The sequence below is a fragment of the Melanotaenia boesemani genome, chromosome 1 (assembly GCF_017639745.1).
Source record: "Melanotaenia boesemani isolate fMelBoe1 chromosome 1, fMelBoe1.pri, whole genome shotgun sequence".
NCBI classification, from domain to species: Eukaryota; Metazoa; Chordata; class Actinopteri; order Atheriniformes; family Melanotaeniidae; genus Melanotaenia; species Melanotaenia boesemani.
The window spans coordinates 25,980,181-26,005,937 of NC_055682.1; the positions used below are offsets into that span (position 1 = coordinate 25,980,181).

General features: G+C 38.8%; 1 protein-coding gene across 1 annotated transcript in view; it reads left to right on the forward strand.

The window, feature by feature from the left end:
- Positions 1-3,937: 3,937 nt before the first annotated feature.
- The window catches only part of smyd3 (SET and MYND domain containing 3), a 92,112-nt gene continuing 70,292 nt past the window's right edge, over positions 3,938-25,757 (forward strand). Inside the window, exon 1 of the mRNA XM_041981697.1 lies at positions 3,938-4,143. Within this exon, the coding sequence (XP_041837631.1) occupies positions 3,983-4,143 (161 nt within the window). The 5' untranslated portion in view covers positions 3,938-3,982. The remainder of the gene's footprint in view (positions 4,144-25,757) is intronic.

Consider the following 25,757-nt stretch of genomic DNA (forward strand, 5'->3'; position numbering starts at 1 on the left):
GTGGGGTGTCCCATTTTCTTCTGGGAATCTAGAGAATCTTGAGCCCCTAAAGAGCAAGAAACCCTACTTTTTACTGCAATCATATTAGCTAAATGTATCTGTTTCGTAACAATAGAATTTAATTGGGATAGAATAATGTAGCAAAATAGATCCTACCATCAATGGTCCTGCTTTTGTTTGTAGTTTGATTCCCAGAAGGAGGAAAAAGCGGGGAGAACATGAAAAATTGAAAATCTAAAATGGAGTTAAAGCTTGCTGTAGCCTAAAAGGTTCAATAATATTTTATTTCATTTTCTCTTTTATTAAATAAAACCAACAGATAATAGAAACACATATTTTCATCTCATGTTATTTGATTTAGTTTGACTTATTTTTATAGTATTTTAGACACTTATAAATAAAGTAGTTTAAAAAATATTTTTAACCATGAGTGCAAAATATATTTAAATAGAATCAGAATTTGACTGAAGCAGCTTGTTTTTAAATAAAACATATTGTATTTTCAACGCATATGAAGGCAGATCAGATCAGATAGTTTCGAAGGTAAACTGTTGATTTTAAATGTCCTGAAAATGGAGGAATCCTGTGTGTCTGGTACTGGAGACTTTTGGAAAAAATCAAAGATAAACTTGCAGAAGTCTGTGCGGAAAATCTTTCAGCTTCTTTTCTTTTCTAGGTAAGTTATCTAATAATGAAACTTGCTCCATTTTGGGACTGTAGGGAGAATATTTGTTAGAATTTATTCAGTAAGTTACTTAGGTAGAAATATTTATGTGAAGTAAAGACAACCATTACTGTTGGAGCTAATTTTATTTAATTATGTCTAATAAAACAAGGAATCTGTCTGTTCTTCATGTTTCTCTGAACCTGGTGATTGACCACTAGTGGAGGTCTCGCTGCAGAGTCAGGCTGGTTGCTGAAGTGTTGGAAGCCTGGATGTAGGGTGATCTCAATCTACGGTCAAGGGGTCAATTTCCAATTTTGAACTGGTCTATGGTGTCATACCAGTAGGTTACTGCTATTAAAATGAGTTCAAGGCATGTTAGTTAAATATTGTGAGATCTCCTGCATGTTTGTCAGTGACTTTAAATACTGATTATTTTTAACTGTTATCTTCTAAAATAGATTTGATTAAATTGGATTTATTCTTTAGTTTCGATTTGGCAATGAATTTTCTTAAAACAGGAAAAATGCCATCTGTCACTGCATAAAACAAGGACTCAGTGTTATATACTGTATATAACTAGTATGGGTAACCTTAAACATGGAGAAAACCTAGTTGGGCATCTTGTATGGAATGCATGGTCAAGTTAAGGATTAAAATAAATGTTTGGTTGTTGATAAAATTTTGTGGAAACCATGGACTGTACTGAGTGAAAAGTAAAGAAAAAAGAACAGCTATATCTTTATAATAATAAAAAAAAACTCTTCATATCAACCACAAAAAACTGTATAAAAATGGTGCAATAGCTCCATCTACTGGTCAGAGTGAACCACTGGATTTGCTAGGATGAGCATAGTGACAGCTTATTCTGCTACAGACTCTTGTTTGGTATTTTTTATTGGATTGATGAAGTCTAGAAACAAGATACTGACCTCAGTAGTATGTGAAAAAATCGTACACAGCCACAACAACCTTGTACCTCCTCCTCATACTGGTCACCAGCCTGGTGACATACTGCTGTGGGATGGTATCCCATTCTTCAACCAGCATTTGTCACAAGTCAGGCAATGCGGCTGTGTTGGTCACTCTGGCACACCCAAGTTTTCAGTGGGGTTGAGGTCTGGACTGAAGGCAAGCTTTTCCACCATCTTCACTCCCAGATTTTGGCAGTAGCCTCTGATAAACCTCGCTCCATGGGGGCGGGTGTTGTCATTGTGGAGGATAGAGTTGGGTCCCAGACAGTGGTTGCAGAATCTCATTTCAATATCTTTTGCCTCCAGTGATGACAAGCCCTCTTTTTCCAGTGAGGAAGATGCTGCTCCTTTACCAAAAGCTGTTATCCTAATGATGCAGCAAAGAGCACTGTTCTCTCCACATTTTAAACCTTTGATCCCAACTGACCCCTGCAGCAGGATCCATGCTCCCAAGTGCTGCTATTTATGCACCAATCAGGCATCTGATTGACAGGCCCTCGAGTAACAGAAACTCATAACAAAACCTAATAGTAGAATTAGCTATTTGGCATTGGCAGAGAAAATTTGACAAGTTTTTCGTGAATGCAAGCCACATACTGATCTCTGCTGTTTACGCCACAAATGGACTGTCTTTACAAATGTGGCCCTATTTAAAAGGGAAATAAACTGGCTTTCCAAAAGTATGACATTTATTACCAAGAAGCAAAGTTACAATAAAGAAAAATCCACCAAACACACATTTCCTAACCTTTTGTGATTGATGTTGTTTCTGGCCCGTGTGAAATAATCACTGCATACTACATGAGCCATGCCTCTTAGAACTGGCTCGGGTGTGTCTGTGTTAAAGGATTAGTTCTTGTACTCTGCTGTTGGAAGTAGTAAAACAGAGGGTCAGTCAGTGTACTTGGCTTTTAAATCCTTCTGGGATCTAATGAGCTGTTAAATATTTTATACCCTGCCAGGCCAAAAAAAAGTTGCCACCAGGGGAAAAGAAAAAAAAAATACAGCTTTAAGCTTTGATTATGGCAGCATTTGCTGTGGCATCGTTTTGATAAAGTTCTGCAGTGTCATCAGATTGTTTTTTCCAATCAGTGTTACATTAATTTTTCTCCAAGATCTTCTACTGATGATGGGTTAGTCCAACCACTGTGCAAAGTCTTCTCCAACACATCCTAAAGATTCCCAATGGAGTTTAGGTCTGGACTCTGTGGTGTCTAATGCAGGTGTGAAAATGATGTCTCGTGCTCCCTGAACCACTCTTTCACCGTCTGAGCTTGATGAATCTTGAGATTGTCATAATGGAATATGGCCGTGCCATCAGGGAAGAAAAAATCCTGGCTGAGAAAAACGGAAAAACTGAAGCCTTTTTCTCCAGTTAGCCTCACTAATTAGTTTTCTTATGTAAAAAGCCATGTTCATATCTAATATATTCCCACAGTTGAGTCAAACTACACACTAAAAAAGATAATTCTTTCATTTCTCACAAAGATAAAACATGAAGTTTTTGTCCAGGCACTGTTCTTACTAGACTCCTCGTTGGGAGAAATGTGACCACAGGGTCAGCAGATTTAAAGAATGAACACATTAGTCATAATCCCCTGCCCGTGGATTAACAAAAGGGATAATATTTAAAATCTCTTAATATATTGTTTACATTCTGATTGGGACATCAGATATAAATGTTATGGCACTACGCTGTAGTTAGAGTCATTCAAAGATAAAGATGTTAAAGAACATGGACTGTAGTTTCCAGAAACATCTGTGCTTTATCTGATCAGGAAGGCTGAAGGTGGAGCTGATGCCAATGCACATGAGGAAGACCAGAAACCTGTACTTTTTGGACACAACTGAGGCCTGTTTATCCCTTTATGCGTGATTATTTGACTTGTTTTATTTCATGTGATTTATTCTACTCCAAAAGGGTATATTCAAGAAATTAAATAAATGTGTCTCCTTAAAATATTTTTGTTATAAACTAGTATGTATTTAATTATATGTGTTATTTGGGGCAACTGTTATTTTATCATAGTTTGTCAATTAATTGATGCTGATTACAAGTCTGTTGACTAACCCACAATACCACAAAAAAAGAGTACCAACAGGAGTGGACCTAGAAAATGTTTAATGCAAGGGCCAGGTGGGGGCATGGACTGAGAAAAATTATTTGTGGGAAATACAGGAGTTCAGATCTGGCTTTAATTTTTTCGAATGTACTCCTTATTCAATATTTAACGTTTACGTTTTACGTTGTATACGGCAGGCGCATACGTAAGTGCAACGTCATGACGCTGCGCTTATCACGGATGTAAACACTGCCTAGTTCACGTGGAGGGAAAAACCAACAATGGCACCGACGCTAGAACGTTTTGTCAGCCCCGGAAAAGGCAACGGTCTGCGGACCAAAACCAGGATCAGGAGAGGAGAGCTGGTTACCAGCGGCGAGCCGTTAGCATGTTGTGTGTCCAGCAAACAGGCCAGAGAAGTCTGTCACTACTGCTTCACACGGTAAGTCAGTCACGCGGTGCTCCTAGCCGTTAGCATCCTGCCGTTCAGAGGAGCACGGCGCGCTATTAATTTGACGGGTTGTTAAAGCTGGATACTAGCGCATGCTAGGATGTAAACTTTGCTTCCTAGTTGCTACCTGGACAGTACCATTACCAGACCAGAAGATGGCAGCATGTCTCTATATAGGAAGCTCAAATGAACACTTCAGCGTTGTAAAATTTGGCTTTGAAACAGCTGCCGTAGAGCTGACAAAATACCACAGTTATAAAAATCTAATAGATTATTAAACATTATTAATACTTGTGATAATTTGAAGACTTCGTGAGTAGTTATTTTTCCCCGCACAGTGCCTGACGGTATTAAATTGATTATTGTTTTTTACAGTTTACACTCAGGAATCGGTGAATAATGTGTAAACAGCTAGAAGAAAATGCTATTTATCGGATTTCTGCAAAGCCAGATTGACCTTTTTGACTTGGTGGATGTTTGATGTTCTCCATTTGATTTGATTGGTTTTGTTAATAACATTACTGAGTGTATGAATTTACTACTATATAATATTAGATGATATTGTGCCCGGTGGTTAGTTATGCTTTAGTAACTAATGTTTATTTGTGCGTATTGCCAGTGAGGATTACTTAAAGTAAACACCCATGGTGTGCAGTAGTTAACTACATATGTAGGAGGCAAACAACCTGCAGTACGTTTATTCCTTAGATTTTTGTTGAGCTATCATTATCAGGTAATTTCAGCTGGCTGCATACTAGCCTCTCAGAGATGTTTGTCTCTATTGATTGTATGTGAGATGTACACTTATTTTCATAAATGTGATGATCTTTTCCTTGCTTCATCTCATATTTTGCCATTGATATTTGTCAATCTGGATGATTACTAGCACAGCTGCTTTCTCTCCTGCAGACAAATCCACTTAAATAGATGTATGTGAATTTAATGAGGCTGGTAAGGAGAAAGACAAGTGCACTGATTTTTGGTGCAGCAATTGCAAAGTGAATGAAGGGCAAATTACTCCGGCTCATATACTGCATGTATATGAGCCCCTTTTGCAAATGGAAGATGATTAAAAAGAGTTGTTATTCCAGACATCCTCTGGATGAACATAAAGATGAAGCACAAATCCATTTTTATTTCCACGTGAGGGTAAAGTTGATTGGGAACTATTTTAGTCTCAAATTTTCTTCTCTGATCAAAAGGGTTATCCCATTTCTTTCTTACAGAGTAGCACGGTTCCATCTGTAAGCAAACACAGAGGTTAAAATATGTGTAGCACATTTTGTAAAATTATTGCTCTGTCAATACATTGTTATATTCTTACTGAGGTCTACAGACTCAGTGATTGCTTTTAAAAAGCAACTAAAAACGCAACTCTTTAAACTGCTTTTGCTTATTTTATTTGATTTAATGTCTTCTGTGTAGTTTTGTTTCATTGTGAACCATGTTTTGATTTTTATTCTAAAGCTTTTTTCATTTATAGTTATGAATTATAGAAGTTTGGCCCTCTGATCTGACATTAATCAATTTTGTGAATACTTCTAGCCTCACTTCCGGATTATTACCTCTACCAAGCAGAGGTTATGTTTTCGGCAGCATACATTTGTCTGTCTGTTAGCAACATAACTCAAAAAGCAATTACTTTGGGCTTGTATTTCAAATAGAAAATGTCAGACACAAGTTTACAACATTCAGTTATCAGCCAACATGTAACAAAATTAAATATTTTTTTAATGTATTTATATTTTTGGTCAACATATAATGCTAAAGTAACGAAACAGAGCGCTGGATGTCAGCGGATATTTATTGTATTGCACATCGACAGCTCAGTAATGAATGCACGCCGGGTCATTCTGGCATGGATGCAGCTTTGGTAGAGGACACGTGGATTCAGTGCAGCCATGTCCAAAACTTTATAAAACACTGCAACAGGCCATCTTCTAGTTGCAGCTTTAGATGAATACTGCCTTAGCTTCTTGTCAAGGATGTCTACTTCTAACTTGCTCCTGCTGTGGTAAGAGGAGCTGACCATAGCCTACCACTGAAGCATAGCCTAGCATATAGCATATTCTGCATTTTTTCTACTGCTTCTGTTAATTTTTTTATTATGTTTTTGTTATGTTATGTAATCTTAACACAAAAGGTAAAGAAATTTATGTTTAGTCAATAATTGCTCACAGGTGCTGCTAATCAGGCACCTGATTGACAACACCTGGGGTAGCAAAAGCCCAAAACAAAGCGCAGAATAAGCTGTTTGGGAAAATTTAGCAAGTTTTTTTAAAAATTTTTTTTATGGGCACACCTCTAATAATTGACTCTGCTGCTCATCCCAGAAATGCATTTTCCTTAGTAATAAAGCACCATTTAAAAGAAACTTTATTCTCTCCAATGGTATGAGATTTATTTATTTTTTGCCAAGAAGCATTGTACCACCAAAGAAAAAATCCACCAAACACAAATATTCTTACTCTTTTTGGTAAGTTTGTACATATGTTTCTGTCATTTTCTCTTTTATCACTAAAGTTAGTATTTTATGTGGGAATGTATGGTATGGTGCCATATATCTGACGAAATGTTGACCCAGGATGGATTTTTATTAAATTCCTTTAGGTACCTTTTTATTTGTTTATTTCCTTATTTTAACTGTTCAGGTCCTCTTTTTAATGCAGAAATCCTAAATCCTGGTCCTGAATCTGAATCAGGTGTGTTAGATCATGAAAACCTCTAAAACCTGCAGGATACTGGCTCTCGAGGACCAGGACTGAGGATCCCTGTTTTGATGCAATATAGTCTAGTACAGGGGTTCCCAATCTTTTCCATGCCAAGGACCTCCAAATGGTATTAGCTTCTGGCCGGGGACCCCCAAACCCACAGATGATGCTACAAAATATGTAAAGAAACAAACTTTTAAAATGTATTTTCTTACTTTTATTCACTATTCAATAAGTACTACATTTGTTTAGCATAAATTATTAAAGCGATAGTGCACCAAAAAATGTGATTTTAAAACTGTAAACAACACAGTATTGCATAATCGTGATGAAAACTACATATACTGTTGATAAAATTAGTATTTTTTTTTATTTTAAAAACAGGATTTTGGGGGTAAAAAATAGCTCATAACACCCTCTACAGGGTAAAACCAGGTTATGTTTTTCATGACATAGAGAGGTTATCTACGTCATGAGAAAATTTGAAAACCCTGGCCCCTCCCGCTGGGTGCAGATAGATGGACCCTCGCCAAGCGGCAGTTCACCCCTCATCCGCTAGGGGCTGGCTCCAAAACAGAGCAAATCCCCATAGACTTCCATGTTAAAAAGGCCAACTTCACAGCAGAAATAAACATGTTTAACGCCTGGTACAAAAATCCACTTCAGGATTAACAGCTCAAGTTATCCATTTGGATATTATTTAACCTTGAAATTTGGCATATTTAGGGGTGTGTCCTTTTGATTGACATGTATCCAGTATCCGCAGCAAGAAGGGAGAATGTAGCACAACTTCGGCTAAGAGTGCGCCGTAGCTTTAGCCCACCTACTTTCATTAGTTGGTTAGCTCACGTTAGATCCGATTTGGCTCAGTTGACTCTTAGCTACAGGCAGCTTGGAGTTTGATAGACTTCAGTCATCCACCCCCATGCTCATAGTTCCCTCTCAGCTCTGCCACTTTGCCCATTTTTGTATTTTCCAGGGGTTAAGGTTAGATAGTGCAGATTTGCTAGTTTCAGACTTTTATTCTTTCACAGAGTTTCTGATTAAATATTCTGCAGTGGGACGGATTTGTGCTTTTGACGGGTGTAAAAGTAACACCAGAGTTTATTCTTTACCTGCTGATCCTCATCTGGTGACAGACAGCAGCTCAAATCGTAGCAGCAGCAACTTACAGCGACACTTCCTGCATCTGCCACAACCTGCAGCGAGTCTCCACAGCTTTCCAGAGCTGCTGGAGCTGTTGACAGGTCAACGTTAACAGTGCTAACGGCTCAGACTGATACGGTTCAGGACCACCTTGTTCTTCTGTAGCTGTGGAGATTCGGTAGGGGAAAAGTCTTCCACCTTCCACCTACGCTCTGTGGCGTAGCTGCTTTGCAAATCTCGCTTTGCATCTTGCCAGTGAGCTGAGCTGCTGGCTGTCAGTCATTTCTGACTGTGTATCCCGACCCGCCCACTCTCTGTTCGCTGATCACCCCACACCTCCCACCCCAACCCTTGCAGTTTCAGGCATTTTTCAAATTCGGTAGTGGATGGAGTTACCACAAAATAGGGGGTGTAGTTACACTTTAACAAAGATCTTTTTTGCAGCACTGTATAATGAACTTTTCAACAAATTGTTGACCGATAAGAACAGAACGTAAGTGAAACCTTTCTCCAGTCTCCAGACATTTCGGGCAATCATGGCCATTTTTCTGTATCTCTGTAAAGCCATACTTAATGTATGCTGTATCATATTTTAGGAATTTAGTTGGCCATTAGTTCTTAAGTTTTTTGCAGCAGATTGCTCCATGGTAGGGCTGTTGGTCTTCTCCATTGGTCTATTTGTTTTTTAAAACATGTCCATTTTGAGCTAGCTAGCTACATGCTAGCTTGAAGAGCAGAGCAGCCTGATAACCGCCAGGTCAACATAGATTATGACACCATCATGCCGAACTTGTTGCTTAACCTTTTTGTTTTTCTTTCTAAGCATCCCTCTAATTTTCTAAGGCCCCCATAGCACCCCCTGGTGGCCCCCTGGGGTGCTGCGCCCCCACTTTGAAAACCACTGGTCTAGTATATCACCACAGCCTGCTATGACCTCAAGCCCTGGATATCCATGTTTTTATGCACATTTGTATGTAGACTATAGGCTAAAAGGCAAATAAAGAACTGAGGTGATTTTACGTCTACCTTACATAAACATTACATCAATGTCTACATTAGAATTCCATTTTTTCCAGTTTTACCCTTTATCTAATAAGATACTCATCCACTAAAATATATCAGGTATATCAACAGCTTCGTTTTTGGCTAACAGACACAGATAAATGCATGCAGACATGCAGCTCCCCCCTCTCTTGCAGTGAACCATTGACCACATGTTAAGTTCACAACACTGAAAATGACCAAATTAATGATTAAGGTCATGTGTGAAATCAGGTGGCAAAGGTCTTCTGACATAAAACAGTTGCAACATTAATAAGAGACTGGAAAGAGAAAAAACAAACAAACAAACAAACAAACAAACAAAAAAAAACTAAAATGTTATTTCATGTACCAATAATGCTGTGGCCCTACATTTTTGGGGATACCTAATTTGGTGACTAGACCTGTAGCTTTAAATATGAAGCACTTGTGGAAATTATGAAGCATTATGAAGCATTAATGGAAAGCACCAGGTTTGCTATGAACACTTAAATGCAGCAATCAACTAATCAGTCATGAGACACAACAGTTTATTGTAAAGCAGAGGGCCATCGAGTCTAGTTTGGCTCTCACTGTTAGTCCTGATACTGGATTAGCTGTGAATAAATGGAAAAATGATTTTACAAAGCAGACTTGACTGTCTACACACAAACTAAAAGATACTCATACATAGTTTTTGGACTTCCAGCTACAGGCTTTTATGTTGTAACTTGACATGTGATCAATAACTAAAAATTATGCACCCTTCCACACCCAACAAGACTCACAACAAGAGGAATCAATATAAAAATTACAAAGCTTATGGCTCCACTAAAGTCCATTATTTTTCTGTGTGCTGGGGGCAAACAGTGGTTTGTGTAGTTGTGTGTGTGTGTGTGTGTGGTTGTTATAAGTTCAGGGGGGTATTAACATGGAAGCCAGAGGTCAAAACTACAACCATATTTTTGAGATATTGAATAAATGTTATGGTTGGCCTGAAGCAGACACTCATCAACCTGAGAGCAAAAATTCTTTATTGATTTTTGACATTAAAGATCTGTAAGTTGCATGGATGTCACAAAAACTCTGACCCGTAATACACACACATGCTGAGACTGGTCTCAAAGATGTGAGGTGTACGTTTCCTGTTTGCACTAAAACACAATTAGTCTCGCAGCATGACTGAGTGTTGAAGTATGTTTGTGTGTGAGCATGCAATTTTTGTGTGACTATCTCATTTTGAGAGCGAAGAGAAGTACAATATGTGTGAATGCATGTGTATGCAGGAAATGAGCAGGTGGTGGGGGCATCAAAGCTGAAGTTAATTACAGGCCTTGAAGGCTGTATGTAAGTAATGAGTGATAGATGCTGAGGGAGTACATGCACACACACACATCTCAGCAGGATGATCGCTTGGGGTCAACAAACAAACAACTGCGAGGTTCTCAGAATCACATGGAACAGGGTCGGGGGAAAAGGAGAGATGATATGGGGAACAAGGAAAATCAGGACGATTGAGTACAATTCTATGGGTTGATTATAAACAATGCCAACTGGAGGAGAAGGAGCCAAGCGACTGCCAAAAACAGCCGGGTGAAGGTGACAGTCTCAGACTGAGTAATATAGGTTCATCACATTCACTGTGACACACAAGTAGTCACACCATCATCTGTTTTTAAAATCTATCTACTCCCCTTTAAAAGCCTGCGGTGGTGTGGAAGGACATAGAGTCGTCTGCTCTCTAATGTGGGCAGTTTGATTTGTCACTGTCGTGTAAAGACGGGGCTAAAAATCTGCAACTTCAGTCTTGTAGGCAGTTTATTTTACTTTGCATCCACAAGGAGATGTTTGCAGACAAACTTCTATTTTTCATCAAACACTAATCTTACAGCCATGCAAAGCCTTTTCTACACAATCGCAAACTTGAATTTTTCAGGAAGATTGTTTTTAACATGGTGACAAAACCTGATTTACAAACTCCGATTGTGCAAGCTGCAAAATCTTTATGGCTTTATTTTGAGCCCATAGAGTGCTTCGCTATTTTAAGTGCACAGTAAATCCGGATTCATGATTTAGTCTTGTTGCTTTCAAATTAAGAAGGAAAACAGTTCTTCAGTGTCTTTGGCGTTGTTGTTTACCATTGTATATCTCTAAAGTGGTTTAAGGCTGAATTAAAGGAAAAAGTTTCTAATGGATGTCTCATAATGTTGCAGCTCTGCATCATATATATGAATATAAATCATGTTGTACCGCTGACCTGTCTGATGATTCAACTTGTCACTGGTTGAGTCTCTCTCTCCCCCTCTGTAACTGTAATTAAATAAGCTTGTTGTCATAATAATTGGTATGAAGGTCACATTAATTTGCATTCCTGGGACACTGCTGTAAATGGTAACGTGAGAGAGAAGCACTGTCAGAGTGATGGCTCCAGATTTACCTGTCTGCCTTGAAACTGATGAAAGAAGAGGAAGTTCCAGGAAAAAGATACAAGTAGAAAACACACGACAGTCTCTGTTAAGCAGATAAAGCATCAAACATACACACACCAAGGAGCACCCTGGATGATTTTTCTCCTCATTTTTTCTTCTGCTGTCAGGCCACATGCATTTTTCTATTTTATTTGGGGAGGTGGAGTAGTGCCAACATTAAGTCTGTCCCATGAGTTTTCAAACTTGACACCAATCTCTCACTCAGTGAGAAACACACATCAGATTAAAAACAAAATATCTGAAACTTCTTATTTATAAAGAGAAACTTTTTACTGAAGTTAGACAAAGATATTTCCATTAGGTCTTTGTTATTTCAAAGAACATAGACAACATATTGACAGGCTGCTGACTTGAGAGATTTGTCCTAATTTCAGCTAGATTTAAATTCCTGTTAACTAGAGGCTGAGGAAACAACAAAAAGTCCACATACTAGTCATGATACTGCCTTTTGAGCTAATTATAAATATGAGTTCTACGCTGAGGAATTCAGTTAAACTTATACGTTTTTCTGCTTATGTCAGAACAGTTTTCTCTGTTACGTTAAATTCATTGTGATGGACCTTTTTGCCAGAACCAGAGGGAATTTGAAGCAACACTTTTGTGTTATTAGTCTGTAATATATTGTTAGCAGTTAGTGTTAATATAATGACGTGACTTTACAGAAGCTTTCTAACTACTGTTTGCATATGTTTGTTAAATATTGCAACAGGACTTATTGTAAACTCTTTAATTTAGTCCACTTGATCCCGCTCCCTTGTCATTTAACAACTTTTAGCTTAATGGTTCTTATAGTTTAAAAATTCAAATTATTTAGAATTTATGCACTGCATTGTGTTTGAATGCAGCTCTTTTTTCTTTTTGTCTTTTAATGTTTAGGCATTAACTAAGTTTATTGCGTTTTTGTTTTCTAGCTTGAATGAAAACTGATTTTTTCTGAGGAGATTGTGCACCATTATGAAAAATGTAGAAATTCCCAGAGGACTACTTTCATAAATAAAGAATGTATAATGTTATTTTGCATCATAAACAAACTGTAAAAGTGAGCACTGCCAGTTGTTAGGATCTAAATGGCCTATTTGTGAAGCGTCTGTGGTATTCGTGCATTAGAGTTGTTGGGAGTTCTTGTATAGCCTTGCTTTCAGGTAAGATCAGAGATTGGTAGTTTTCTGCCTGTCTAATTATTCTATTTGCTTCTGCACCTTCCTAATTGAGTGAAATGACCCAGAAGTATCAAAGGCAGCGGCCATGATAAGAGCTGTTTTAATTCTCCAATAGTAAGAAAAAGAGCGCCTGCACTTACTTGGAAATCTCCTTTAGCACAGGATACACTGGACCATCCTTTTGGAAAGTAAGGAGATAATTCCATCTGACTATTCCTCATGACTGCAACTTACAAAGAAATACTCATTTATGTTTATCCAGCTGTACTAATTGTGATCTGTATGTATAAATATTAGGACAGGGAAGTGAGTGTGAGCAGTCTGCGACAGCAGCGTGTTTATTTTTTATAATAATAAATTCTCTTAATATATCAGTGATATATAGCTTTTGTGTAACGTTGTGATAAGATTGCATTTGATGACGTGTTGAAAGCACTTCATGTCAAATATTATTAAACATTTTTAGTCTCAGTGGTGCAGACCCGTATCACAGATTAGTGTAAATATGGTTGGATTTGCATTGCAGTCATTTTTCTTTAGTCCATCCAAATTTATTTAGTGCCAATCCTTTACCTTGTGATTTATATACATATTTTTCTGGCATCTTCTATAAGTCCTGGCTAATATAAAGCAATATGAAGATGGGCTGAAAAGCGTGCAGAGCAGCAGACCTCATCGGTTCACACCCTTGTTGTTGCTCATCTGCACAGAGGCACAGTTTTCTGTAGCTGGCAGGATGCAGTCCTCACAATGCTTAGTCTGCCTGATACATGTACATCTACATGCTCTCATACGGCTTCTCTGAATGATGTGGAGAAATTTAAGGACACACTGATAACAGTACCTGAAAGCAGTACTATATGAAGTGTACAGATTACTACTTCAGATGCAGTTTGTGAAGATAAGAGGAGGAGAAGGGTTCAGTAGACAAGTCAGCGCTCCTCCTCCTTTCACTTGTGCTGTCCCCTCAGTTTATTCTCCCATCTGCTATTTCCAACATCTGTCTTCCTCCCTTGCCTTCACCCCCCCCATCATCTTTACTTCTGCCTCCCCTCTCATTATTTTTTTTTCACCCTTTTCATCCACCCAATCCCTTGTGGTTACATACATTTTTTGTCCCACCTGCCTCTGCTCCCTTCTTTACTGCCAGTGTAGATTATTTTGCTTGCACCTACTTCCTTCACTCCTTCTTCTCCTCTGCCTCCCTACTTTTCTTCATCGTGCTGTTCGACAACCACGTGTCTCAAAATGCTCACAGCTGTATCATTTGCAAACCAAGTTATTTGATGTGCACGTGGATTACACCTGAACATGTGTGTATCAGTGTTCATCTAGTGAGCACATCTGGGCATGTCTCCTTTAGCTCTACTTGTGAGGACCACATGTCTTCACAGAAATGAAATGATGCTCCTTGGGAGGACCATCATTTAATTTTTCTGCTGTGGTTTGGCTTCGTGCAACATAGTTAATGAAAATCTGTTTTTCCAGCAAAACCTGATCCTTCAGTGTTTATGTGTGATTGTTCCAATTTGAAAAAGACTCCCTTAGGATTCATTCTTACTCTGCTGATCATAGACAGTGCATCTGTTACTTGTAATGTTTGGAAACCTAGAGGCAAAAAGCTAACAAATAACCATAATTTAAGCCCTGTGTGGACAGGATTAGTTTTCTGAGTGATGTCTTAGATAAAATCACAAACACATGATTTTGTTCTTTCATTTACTCAGTTGGAAAAGATTTTAGTTGCTGTTGCCCGGATGAAGTTTTTTCCATTCAGTTAAATATTGATCATTACTGTTGTGTTTGTCCCCTGATGTTTTTTGACATTCATTTCTTTTTTCTCTTTGTTTTTGGAGCCGTGCTGCGCTGCCTTTCAGAGCTTTGGATCTTTGTGAATTCTTGTTTGCATTTCAGTCAGCATATCACAAAACTGGCTCAGCCATGCCTCTTTCATTAGGTTTTTTTCTGGTGGTTGGAAATTCAGCTGCCAGGCATTTGTCGGAGATCAAACTGCATCTGCTCATGTTTCTCCTGCTTTATTCTCTTTGCACTCAGTCCTAATATGTTTTGAGATAGCTTTTAAGATTTTTATGATCACCTCCAATAAACTACAGCAAAGACCTCTGAAACACATCTACCCAGAATATTAATCATGCACACTAGCGTTGCATACAATATTAATTTTCTTTCTATGTGCCACCAATGAGCCTCAACGTTCATACCACCTGCTTAACATAGTGCAGGTCTTCATTCGCTGCCTAACATTTATGCCATATAGAGGGTTGTCGGGTGTGTTGTGTCTAGAACTAGACCTCTTGCAGATTATTTGGATCCTGTGGGTAACAGTGGGATCTCTTTGTTGACCTGAGTGTGGTGTTAGTTGAGTCATTTTTTCCTTTTTCTTTATAATATGATGGACCACATTGACCTGCCTAGAGAGGCTGGGGCTATGATTCATTTCACCTGTCAGTGGTTTAATGTTATGGTTGATTAATTTGTTATAACCAAACACCAGGATTGACTGCAGTGTAATGTCAAAGTGCATTAAAATCTCCATGTCTGTATATTGGTTTTGCCTGTTTTATTAATTATGTTCTTTTTTCATCTACTCAGTGTTTTTAATCTTGACTCAAAAACACAGCATTTATACCCGTCTTAAACTTATAAACTAACACTCTCGCAAAAGCATTTCAAAGATCCTAATAAATGCCTTGCTGAAGGCTATTTATTTATACACATTTACTGTGTTCTGTAAAATCCAATAAGGGAGCGTGAGCCACAAGTTTGCAGGAGTAAACTGTTTACAGTGCTGAAAATCAGCTGTAGAACTGTAGACGAATACAGACATGTGCTCTGCATCTAGATTAAAAATGATAAAAATGGAGCAAGTTTAATGCTTTCAGTATGAAGAGAATGGAGAAAGACAGGATGGACCAAAAAGAAATTTATGTGTTTATTCATAATCTAATAATATGGATATAAACATAGCACAAAAAGGAAGGACATTTGTGTTTGGTTGGTTATTTATTTGTTGTGGTAATAAATCTTAAACCCTTGGGAAGCCTGTTTATATCCTTTATAAAGGTTACCACTTTTGGAAAGAAACTTCTTTGTTGGATGAGCTGCAGAACTGAGTTTGTGTGTTGTGTCCATGAAAAAATTGCTCATTTTTCAACCAGCATTTGTCACTAGTCAGCTAGTGTGTGTTGGCAACTTTGGCCCTATCAGCACACCCAAGGTGATCCCTCAATTGTTCAATGGGGTTGAGATCAGGATTGCAGACAGGCCTCTTCACCCTTTCCACCCTCTCCACATTTAAACCCTGCTCTGTGTTGGGCAAGTGTTGTCATCTTGGACGATAGAGTTCAGCCTGAGACAGCTGAGATATGGGATTGCCTGTGGTTGCAGAATCTCATTTCAAAATATATCTGAAATGGCCTCCAATCATGATAGGCCCCCTTTTTTTTCCAGTGAGGGGGCTGCTTCTTTTCCACACTTTGACCCAACAATGCAAACACAGTTGGCAGAATTTGGACTCACTGATGAACAACCAGGTGATAATCAGACACCCGATTATCTCTGTTACTCATTCTAAATGTTAATTGACCAAATACAAATTTCCATACTTCTTGTTGTTCCATACTTCTAGTGTAAGTTAACATTTCACTGTGAAATCGTACTGTGTACAGTTACATGTAAAGTTGAACTGAGTTACAGTTTGGGCTCAACCTGGTCATTTAATGGTACTGAATTGTCTGCAGAGCCCTTTGAGTCTTGTTGAGTGTACACATGCAGGAGTAATTCGATTCCCAGCTGCATTGTGTGGGTGTGTTAGTCCAGCTGTTAGAACGTGAGCATCCTATCTGGCATGTCTTCTTCCTGAAAAGCCCACTGTGCTTCGGTTGGGCAGTTAGGTTTGGCCCAAGTACTCAACACTCACCAGTTCAAAGTACTTTGTTGGATGCAGAATTACAATAAACACTAAATTTTGTCATAAATATTTTTTCCAGTTACTTGTTTACAAATTATCTCAAATGCAAGTCACACAAACACATGGTTTTTGGCTGATGAGGACTTTTGCCCCCCCTCCCTTTACATAATGGTAAAATAAATCTGACTGCACATCATCTTATGAGGATTTCCTGTCAACGTGGGGAAGCAGCTCCGTTCCTATATTTAATGTGATTTTTGCAGGTTAAGACTTGGTTTTATGGTTACAATTAGGGTATGTTTGGATTCTGGTTTCTGAGTTGTAATAGGGATGTGTATGGGATTAGATTGAGAAAAAGACTTAGAGGATCAAACAAAACTAAAAGATCTGAGAGAAAAAAACATTATTGAAAAAATAAAAATGATTTTCTAAAAGTAAAACTTACTATCTGTAATCAAATTCTTAAAGCAATAGTGTAAAGTCTTTACATTTCATTAGTTTTTTTTTCTCTCAGATTTTTGTTTTGTTTGATCCTCTAAGTGTTTTTCTCAATCTTATTGGCACAAATCTAATCCCATAGGTGTGCATGTGTGTGATTGCGTGCATGCGTGTGCACACATTTTCCCTTCACCATGATCCTAAAACCATGATGATACTGGTCCCATATGAGCCCCTCCAGGTGTCTATGAATTATTCTCTAAACAACCATTAAAATCTCAGCAAGGGGTTCAAGACAACTTAAGATGCAGCTGGTGTCTCTCATACACACACACACACACACACACACACACACACACACACACACACACACACACACACACACACACACACACACACACACACACACACACTCTCACTGGTTATAGTGTTGTACATGTCAGTCACCAGTTAACACCACATTTATGTCTTGATGTGTTGCTGTAGCTGTGCTGCGGATGCATGCAGAGTACTGTTTTCTGTGCTGTCATAGCACAGGTGCAACATTAGATGGCAGTAGTGTCCCTTAAGGAAAAGTTCAGTCCTCATGCTTAATATGCTAGCAAACTGAACTTTTCACTGGAACTGAATTTGCTCTTTGAGGTAGAGCTAATTTGTCTACACTTTTTTTCAAGGGTGTGTTTGAAGTTGTCCTATCCATTCACAAAGACTGCAGGCAACAGAAACACAAGGTGACTAAAGCATACCAGAGATGTAGGCTCTTTTGTGGAAATACCAGAAGAGTGGGGCAGCGGATTTTATGTTAACGTTCTTATTTCCATATGTGTACTTTTACACCACATGTCATTTGGGATGTGATGTATCATGCTGTGTAGCTCACTCAGTGTGAAAATGAGAAAATTCACTCAAGCACGACTGGACAGTCCAGGAAAAGAACCCCACAAATTATTAACATACACCAACACACACATGAACACACACCATTCCTTACATACTTACATGAAGACAGAACAAAATCTCATGGGCACAGTGCAGCAGCCAATACTCAAGGGGAATTAATTACTATGCTACACACACCAAGAGAGATATGCTGAGGTAGGCCTAATTGGGTATCTCATAGCATAGACTTGGTGAAACTGACCACACATACAAACATTTTAAGCACACAGATCTATGCTTATGCATGTCGATGGAGCAATCTGCATCCTTCACTCATTCCTACTTCTGCTGAATGACAAGTTTATATCCTAATTATTTCTATTTTTCTTTCTTTTGTGTTGTTACTTCCTGATTTCTTGTTTCTATTTTATATCACCATCTTTGTTCTGCTGTTGTCTTTTATCCCTGCAAAATAAAAACAACTTGCCTGCTTGTGCTTGGCATTTCTTTACAATGAAAGAATTGCCTCATTTGCAAGGTCATGAAAACATGCTGCTTTTGTGTGACAGAAAAAAAAAACAAAAGGCAGAGGAGGCATAACACAGTTCTACTACTTGTTTATAGGATAGACAGATTTTTGCAACACTTGAATTTGTTCAATATTATATTTTCTGACATTTAAAAGAAAGGATGAGCCTTATGGCTGAACGGAAAAGCTTGATGGAAAAAATATCCTAGCTTTTTACAAAATACTTATCCTCCTCTTAGCCATGGTTTAATCACCATACAGTGAAAAATAAAGTTTCTCTGTAGGGAAATTAAAGATATTGCCCAATTCACTGTAATCAAATTAGAATCCAGTTAAATGAATAAATTGTTTATTAGACATAATGGTACAATTAATAAAAAAGCTGCCTATCTCAGGAAAGGATTCAGAACAGAAAAGCTTCATTTTGAAGACAAAGCCTAATCCAAATGCATCAGCTTAAATGATTGGTGACATGTATAGGCTGACAGTGATGATATAACTATTCTGAAATAAGAATATGTAAATTGAAGAATAAAAGAGGCAATGGAAGAGAGTAAGAAAACCAATGAACCTAGGGCATCACTGGGAAGTGAAAAGGAAAAATGGCAAAATAAGAGTGTATTATATTGAAAGAAAGAAGTGAGAGGTGCTGAGAATAGAGAGATGGCTCTAATTTGGTGTTCTGCATGCTACTAATGAAACCCTTCTAATGTTATTCATGAGTTTTCCTACTGTGCCTGCAGTCCAAGCATGGACCTGCCATCCAGAGCACTGTCACTTCACACAACATCTGACAGAGACAGGGAGAGGATGAGCAGAAGAAAGGGATGTAGGGTAGTAGGGGGTTGACAGAGGGAACACGAGGAAACATTGATGAAGATGAGACAGACGTATCTCATTATAAGGATCATAATCTCTGCATGAAAAAGATTAGCTGAACAAGAAAAAGCAGAGCTTTGTTACCAAATACTAAGAGACTTGAAGAGTTCTCTTACTTTCTGTTTCACCTTTTGTTCCTGCTTTTATCCATTTGTTCTGTTGCTATGTGCTCTTTTGTTACTGTCCTGGGGTCTCATTTATAAAACTGTGCGTAGGATTCTTACTAAAAGTGTACTTACGCCCAAAACCGGAAGTTGGCGTACGCCATAAAATATTCTGATTTATAAAACTGTGCGTACGCACAGGTGCAAGCAATTTCCCCTTTATAAATCACACTCGTCCTTGAAGTTTGCGCAGGTGAATTTGGCTCATGTTCCGCCCACTACACACCCACTTTCCACCATAAATGGTCAATGCAAAGTACCTCAGCGTGTATTAAAATGAGCCAGCTGATCCATGTTGTGATCCATGAACAACGGCAACCGCAGGGAAGCGAACCAAAAAACGCAACTTCACAGAGGCAGAAATCAATGCATTAGTGAGTGAGGTGGAGAGTCGAAAAATTATTTTGTTTGGTAGCCACAGTAGTGGCGTGACAAATAAGAGTAAGTGTCGTGAGTGGCAACACATAGTTACCTCAGTTAACTCTGTGAGCGGGACAGAGCGGACCATGGCGGAGATCAAAAAGAAACCATCAATGAACTGAAGGAAATCAGAACAACACTGCATAATTTGTGTGACATTATGTTCGACATTTCAAACACATTAAAAGAGCTTGTGAAAAAGTGAACCTTATTGTCTGCTTAATCGCTGCATGACCTCCTCACGGAGCCGTGCCCCGTGTTGGAACTCCCTGTGTCTGGGAGGGGGCTGTGGGTGAGGGTCGGCATTCCGAGGAGGGGGGAGGCCAGGAGGTAGTTGGATGCCGTGCCTCAGTGCCAGGTTGTGCAGCACGCCACACGCCCTCACGATCCTGCGCACCTTTTGGGGATGGTACAATAATCTACCCCCTGACGCATCCAGACACCGCCACCGGCATTTTAAAAGGCCGATGGCGCGCTCTACAGTTGAGCGCGCACGGGAGTGAGCGGTATTGAACAGGGTCTCCTCTGCGCTCTGGGGGTTTGGGAAGGGGGTCAGGAGCCAGCGCCGAAGGGGGTAGCCACTGTCCCCTGCATTTCAATGAAACAGTGCATCAGTGGTCTGCATCTGGCTAAGCTGGTTGTCAATATAAAGTTATTGTCTTACCAAGAAGTCAGCCATCACGTACAGCGCCTGCCTGCAGTCTCTTCTCTACACTGCTTTGCGCTAGGATGTAAGAGTCATGTGTAGAGCCAGGCCATCGTGCAACTACATTTGTCAACATCATGTTGGATTGACATATGACTTGAACATTGATAGTATGCACATGCTTCCTATTGACATACATGAATTCATCGACATATGGGGCCCTTATAGCAATATGAGTGCAGTCAATTGCGCCGATTACATTATGAAAACCGGACATTGCTGCAAATTGCCTTTTAATGTCGGCCTGTTCTCCTGCAATATAGAGAAATTGGATGTGGAGGAGTGTAGCAGGACGCATAGACAGCGGAGACGGGTTATGAACTCTTGCCGGGTTGAAGTCATGCACGCTGACCAGTGAGCCGAAATCACATCTGCGGTCATACAGCCAGAGCGCAAAATTAATTGGAGACATGGTGACAGGACCCCACGCTGCCACAAGAGGACTCTGGATGCAGTGTGTTGTTAATTCCCCACCTCTCCATCTGTGTCGCCAATTCCCCCAGCTTCCAAAACCAGCGTACGCATGGGTCAGAGCTGCCGTGAAAGACCGCACATTTTCACGTCAAGTTTGTTTTTTATAAATCACAACCTTTGCGTGAAAAGAGGCGTACGCCAGTTTCAGGCCCCATTTTGTGCGTACGCAACGGTTATAAATGAGACCCCAGATCTATATTTGGACTATGTTTAGTCATTACATGTAACGTACTGTACCGTATGTTGCAGAACTCCCGTTGTGTACTGCTGGAGGACACAAAGCTGAGTCGTCTCTGTGTTTTAACCACACCATAATTTAAAATGTACAGAATGACTGTTTCTTCCTGAATCAAAGGGTGCTTAACAATGAAAGACAATGACTTAAACTACAAGATAGAAAAAGTTTTTGTTGTTGATGCTGTGTTTTTTTTATTTTACTTTTTATTTCTGTCATGAAAGTATAGATTTCAAATAGCTTTCAAATCCCATTGGAAAGATTCTACTCAGCAATCAATGTTAACGTGTCAAACTTTCTGCACAAATGTTTGTGCCAAAATGGAATTTTCTACTTCACAGTTTTCTAAAATGGTGTAAGTAAATCCAAAGTATAGTAATGTAACATAAATCCCTCTTATAGAGGGGAAATGTTCAATTATGCTAAGCCAAGCTATAACCTCGCCGGTCCTGCTGGAATACCTGGATTGTGTGACTTATGCCTGTACTTTTATGTGTGGGTTTGGCTCAGTACTTTGCAAATGCTAAGCGCTTATCAGCATGGAACCGATCACCATAACAACAGTTGCTGTGGTGCAGCTGTGCATTAATGCAGCTCAGTAGCTACAGACACTCTGATCTGGGACAAGCAGTCTTACATCTTTCATGCTTCTATATTGTCAATGCAACTGTAAACTTTTTTTAAAAAGTTCATTAAATGTAATTCTAAACTATATAAAAGTCATATTATCTGTGCCATAGTACATTATTTTTTTTTCTAGATAATTTGGATACAAACGAGGGCAACCATGTCTGTTTTAAACTGTTTTAAACAGATGGTTCCCACTATATTCTATAGTGGCTGATATCAAAACGTATACTACACAGTATATTGAGTTTAGCTCCTACAGTCCGTAATTACCTCCTATGGGACAACATTTCCCACTAAGTTGAATGAGAGAACAAGTACACAAGTAAAAATGAGGTCATGGTCAACAACAAGCTTCCTGTCTGGTCCATTAAAGATGTATAGACTTCCTGTGGTGGGCAACTTCTAATCCATCTCAGTGAATGAAATATGTTCTGGTTTTGTTTAGGTCTGATCTGCTCCTATCTGCTGTTATTGCTTCATGTCTCAAACTGCAGGCATGTGTTTCTTAAACTGTGTGTGGCTTCCCTGTTTCTGGTAAGTCTCAACATGACGAGAATAGCTGTGTTTTCATGAGCCAACATTTGAGACTGATACTATAAATTTACCACAGGCTTCCAAGCTGGAAAGGTCATCGCAAATAAAGCCCAGTGGCATAACAAGAGTGGGGGAAAAAAAGATGAGACAGATGGTGAGGAGAGTGGTTAAATGCAGAATAGTAAGCAGGACAGAACAGGAGATGAGTGTTTTGGAAACCTGTACAAGCCTGCAGGGGCCTCAAGCCAAATACAATAGTCCAGTCTCCTCTCACACTGATAGAGGAAACGTTTAACTTGTGTTGCTAATGTTGACAGACAGCAGCCTTCAGTTACACATAAACTGAGTGTGTATGTGTTCATATTAAATCCATGGATTTGCCTTTAAGGTTCTTATAATGCCATCTGCAGTATTCATAAGTATGCCCAATCTAATCAAATGTGCCATAACTCCGTCCTCTAAGCTCTGGGCTAATGTATTTACATCTATCATAACATGTTCTCCATTACATCATTTTGTGCATGTGTAAGCTCATAATGCCGTTTGTTGTCAGAATTAATTAGCACCATTCTATAATATCCTCACTCTTTTCTCATATATGAGAAACCTCAATCTATTTGCACAATTTTTAGGCAATGGAATTTTCTCCTCTTTTTATTATTATTTATAACTCCAAACAGTAAAAATGTGAATACTTTTGGACTCATTTATGTTGTGAAGCAGGATGTTGCCAGAAGTTTATAGTTTAGCCCAGAAATTAAAAAAAAAATGTTGAATTGTCAACATGATTATATAAAATACATGCAAAAATGGTGCACAGTTACTAAAGAACAAGGGAAAAAAGTGAAGTTACCAAGTATTAATCAGCCTCAAGTTCAACACCAGTCCTACTTGAAGTGCAAAGAGAGATCAGATACATAGCCAAGGTAAGGAGGGCTGAAGCACAACTTGAGATTCACTAACTGAGGTGTCAGGACTGGGCCAAGAAATATGAGAAGACAGGCTCTTCAAAGGTTTTAAAGTTAGATTAGAGAGGGACTCTTGATGGAGCAGATGGATGGGACCATGCTGGATCATTAATGGACTTGGGCACCAATTCAAACAAGCCTCAGCAGGGTGGAACTGGGGTACTGGTATGGACTTCTGTCCCTAAAAATGGACTAGTTGGACTTTTAGGGTAGAAGATGGACTAAATCTTATTGTCTACACTTGCTATATAATAAAAAAAAATCATTGTAATCCATACAGTTTTAATTACCAAACTCAATATAGATGTGTTCATATAATGAAAATTCTAAAAGCCTTTTAATTGAAGCCAGCTAACCTAATTGAATCTTCATTTTGACTAAATCCTCCGTCCTGACAGGAAAGAGAAGAAAAACATACAACATAGAGTAAAAAGTAAAGGGAGCAGTGTGAGTTTGGGTTATCATAGAAGACTCCCCAGCAGTCTTGGCATTTAGGGATCCAGTCAGATAAGCAACCTTCTAACCTGACTTGAACCCCGTGTAGAATTTGTAAGCCCATCTCAGGGATGAGATTTACAGCGAGGGAAGGTGTTACGCCTCTAAACATCACTGGAAGAGTGGGATGCTGTGGTTGCTGCTTAAGCCAAAGTTGATTGTCAGTCATGAAATGTGGACTCGGTGCACTTATTTATTTTTTTTTTAAAAAAAGGTTATACTGCCTTAATGAATATTTTTATAAGGCCAGAAAAATTCTCATTTTGTATTATTTTTAGTTTTGTAATAATGGAAAATAAAACGAGTGAGGTCGTGCGAAAGTGCAGGACAAACTGCTTCATGTGTTAACCCATTCTGTAAACCCAGACTTCTTATGTTTATGTTTTTTTTTTTACTGGAATGACATTATTAAAGCAGAGAAATCCTTCAAACACAAACATGAGCAGCTTGACTTTTGCAGTCAAGCTGTTTGGGTGGTCAATTGTTAGCAGTGTTTGTGTAAATCCAAGAGCTGCCGTTATGGGTGTCCCAAATGTTGAGTGGTCTAAAGTGCACACAGTGTGCCTGCAGCTCGCTTGTTTTGAGTGGCTGTTACATGTCATCTCGCTACCCACAAATTTTCCATCTCAGTTGTTCCTCTCTTGTTTAAAAATATATGTGGAAAAAAATTAAGTGATATCTTAAAAGCGTGCCTGCTGTGATGTTTGATATGTTGATCTGGTCAAAAAACAGCTGCTGAAATTCACAACATAGTCATTCATAGAAAGACTCCATTATAACCAGTTGTTTTAGCTGTTTGTTCCACAGCATGTAGTTTAGTGTTCACTTGGCCTTTACAGATTTTTTTTCTTTGAAAATTGCTTTCTCCTGTGGCCCAAAACAACTTAACAAGATCAGTGATGGGGTTCCAAAACAATAGGTTTTTGAACCTGACGCCCAGTCTTTGTCATTCTTTATTCTCTAACAAACCACCATCCTATGATATCAAATATTGCAATAACAATAGCTGTATTTTATTTTGTTGGCTCATATTGACCTTTTCACAAACACACATATACACATTCTTAACTGAATTCCTGTGGCTCACTCTTTTGCAAGTCTGTGTGTGTGTGTATAAGTGTGTGAGTGTTAGTGTTTCACTCTCTTCTGGCTGTAATTGGCTGCATGAAGCAGGCAGACTCTGCTCTGGCTTGTTATCAGACTGACAGCCAAACTGGAGAGGACAGCAGTATCACTCAGAGAAACACAGCAGACCTTGGAGGCAGGAAATACACATTTGCTTAAAAAATACACATAAACACCACAAGTGGACACACAGCCGTCGCACACCATCGCTCAGACACGCGCAACCTCTGTGATACTAACAGGCGGAGACAGTGAGGAGAGTATATCTAATGCATTGCCTTTAAATGGCAATCAAACTGGAGATGGGGTAGGTAGATAAATGAGATAATGGATGCACACAGTCAGCTTAGTACCACAAATGGAAAAGAATAAGACAAGATTGTTACATGAGGAAAAGGTCAGGACAATAAAAACAGCGTGCTTCAGTGCTCATCAAGTTGTGTTTTTAATCTTCAGTCTCTTTGTCCAAAACTGTTACATAGGTGCAGCAGCTGAGTCTTTTTTTTATTTGAAGACTTAACAGTTCAATATTAAAGAAAACCTGTCATTAGTGATTAAAAAATCTAAATGGCTGTTCAAATTCTTTTTCTGTCTCTAACCTGGAGGGTTTTTTGTGTGATGAAAATGTCAGCCTTAAATCATTTTGTTTTTTTAAATGCTGGGTGACATTTA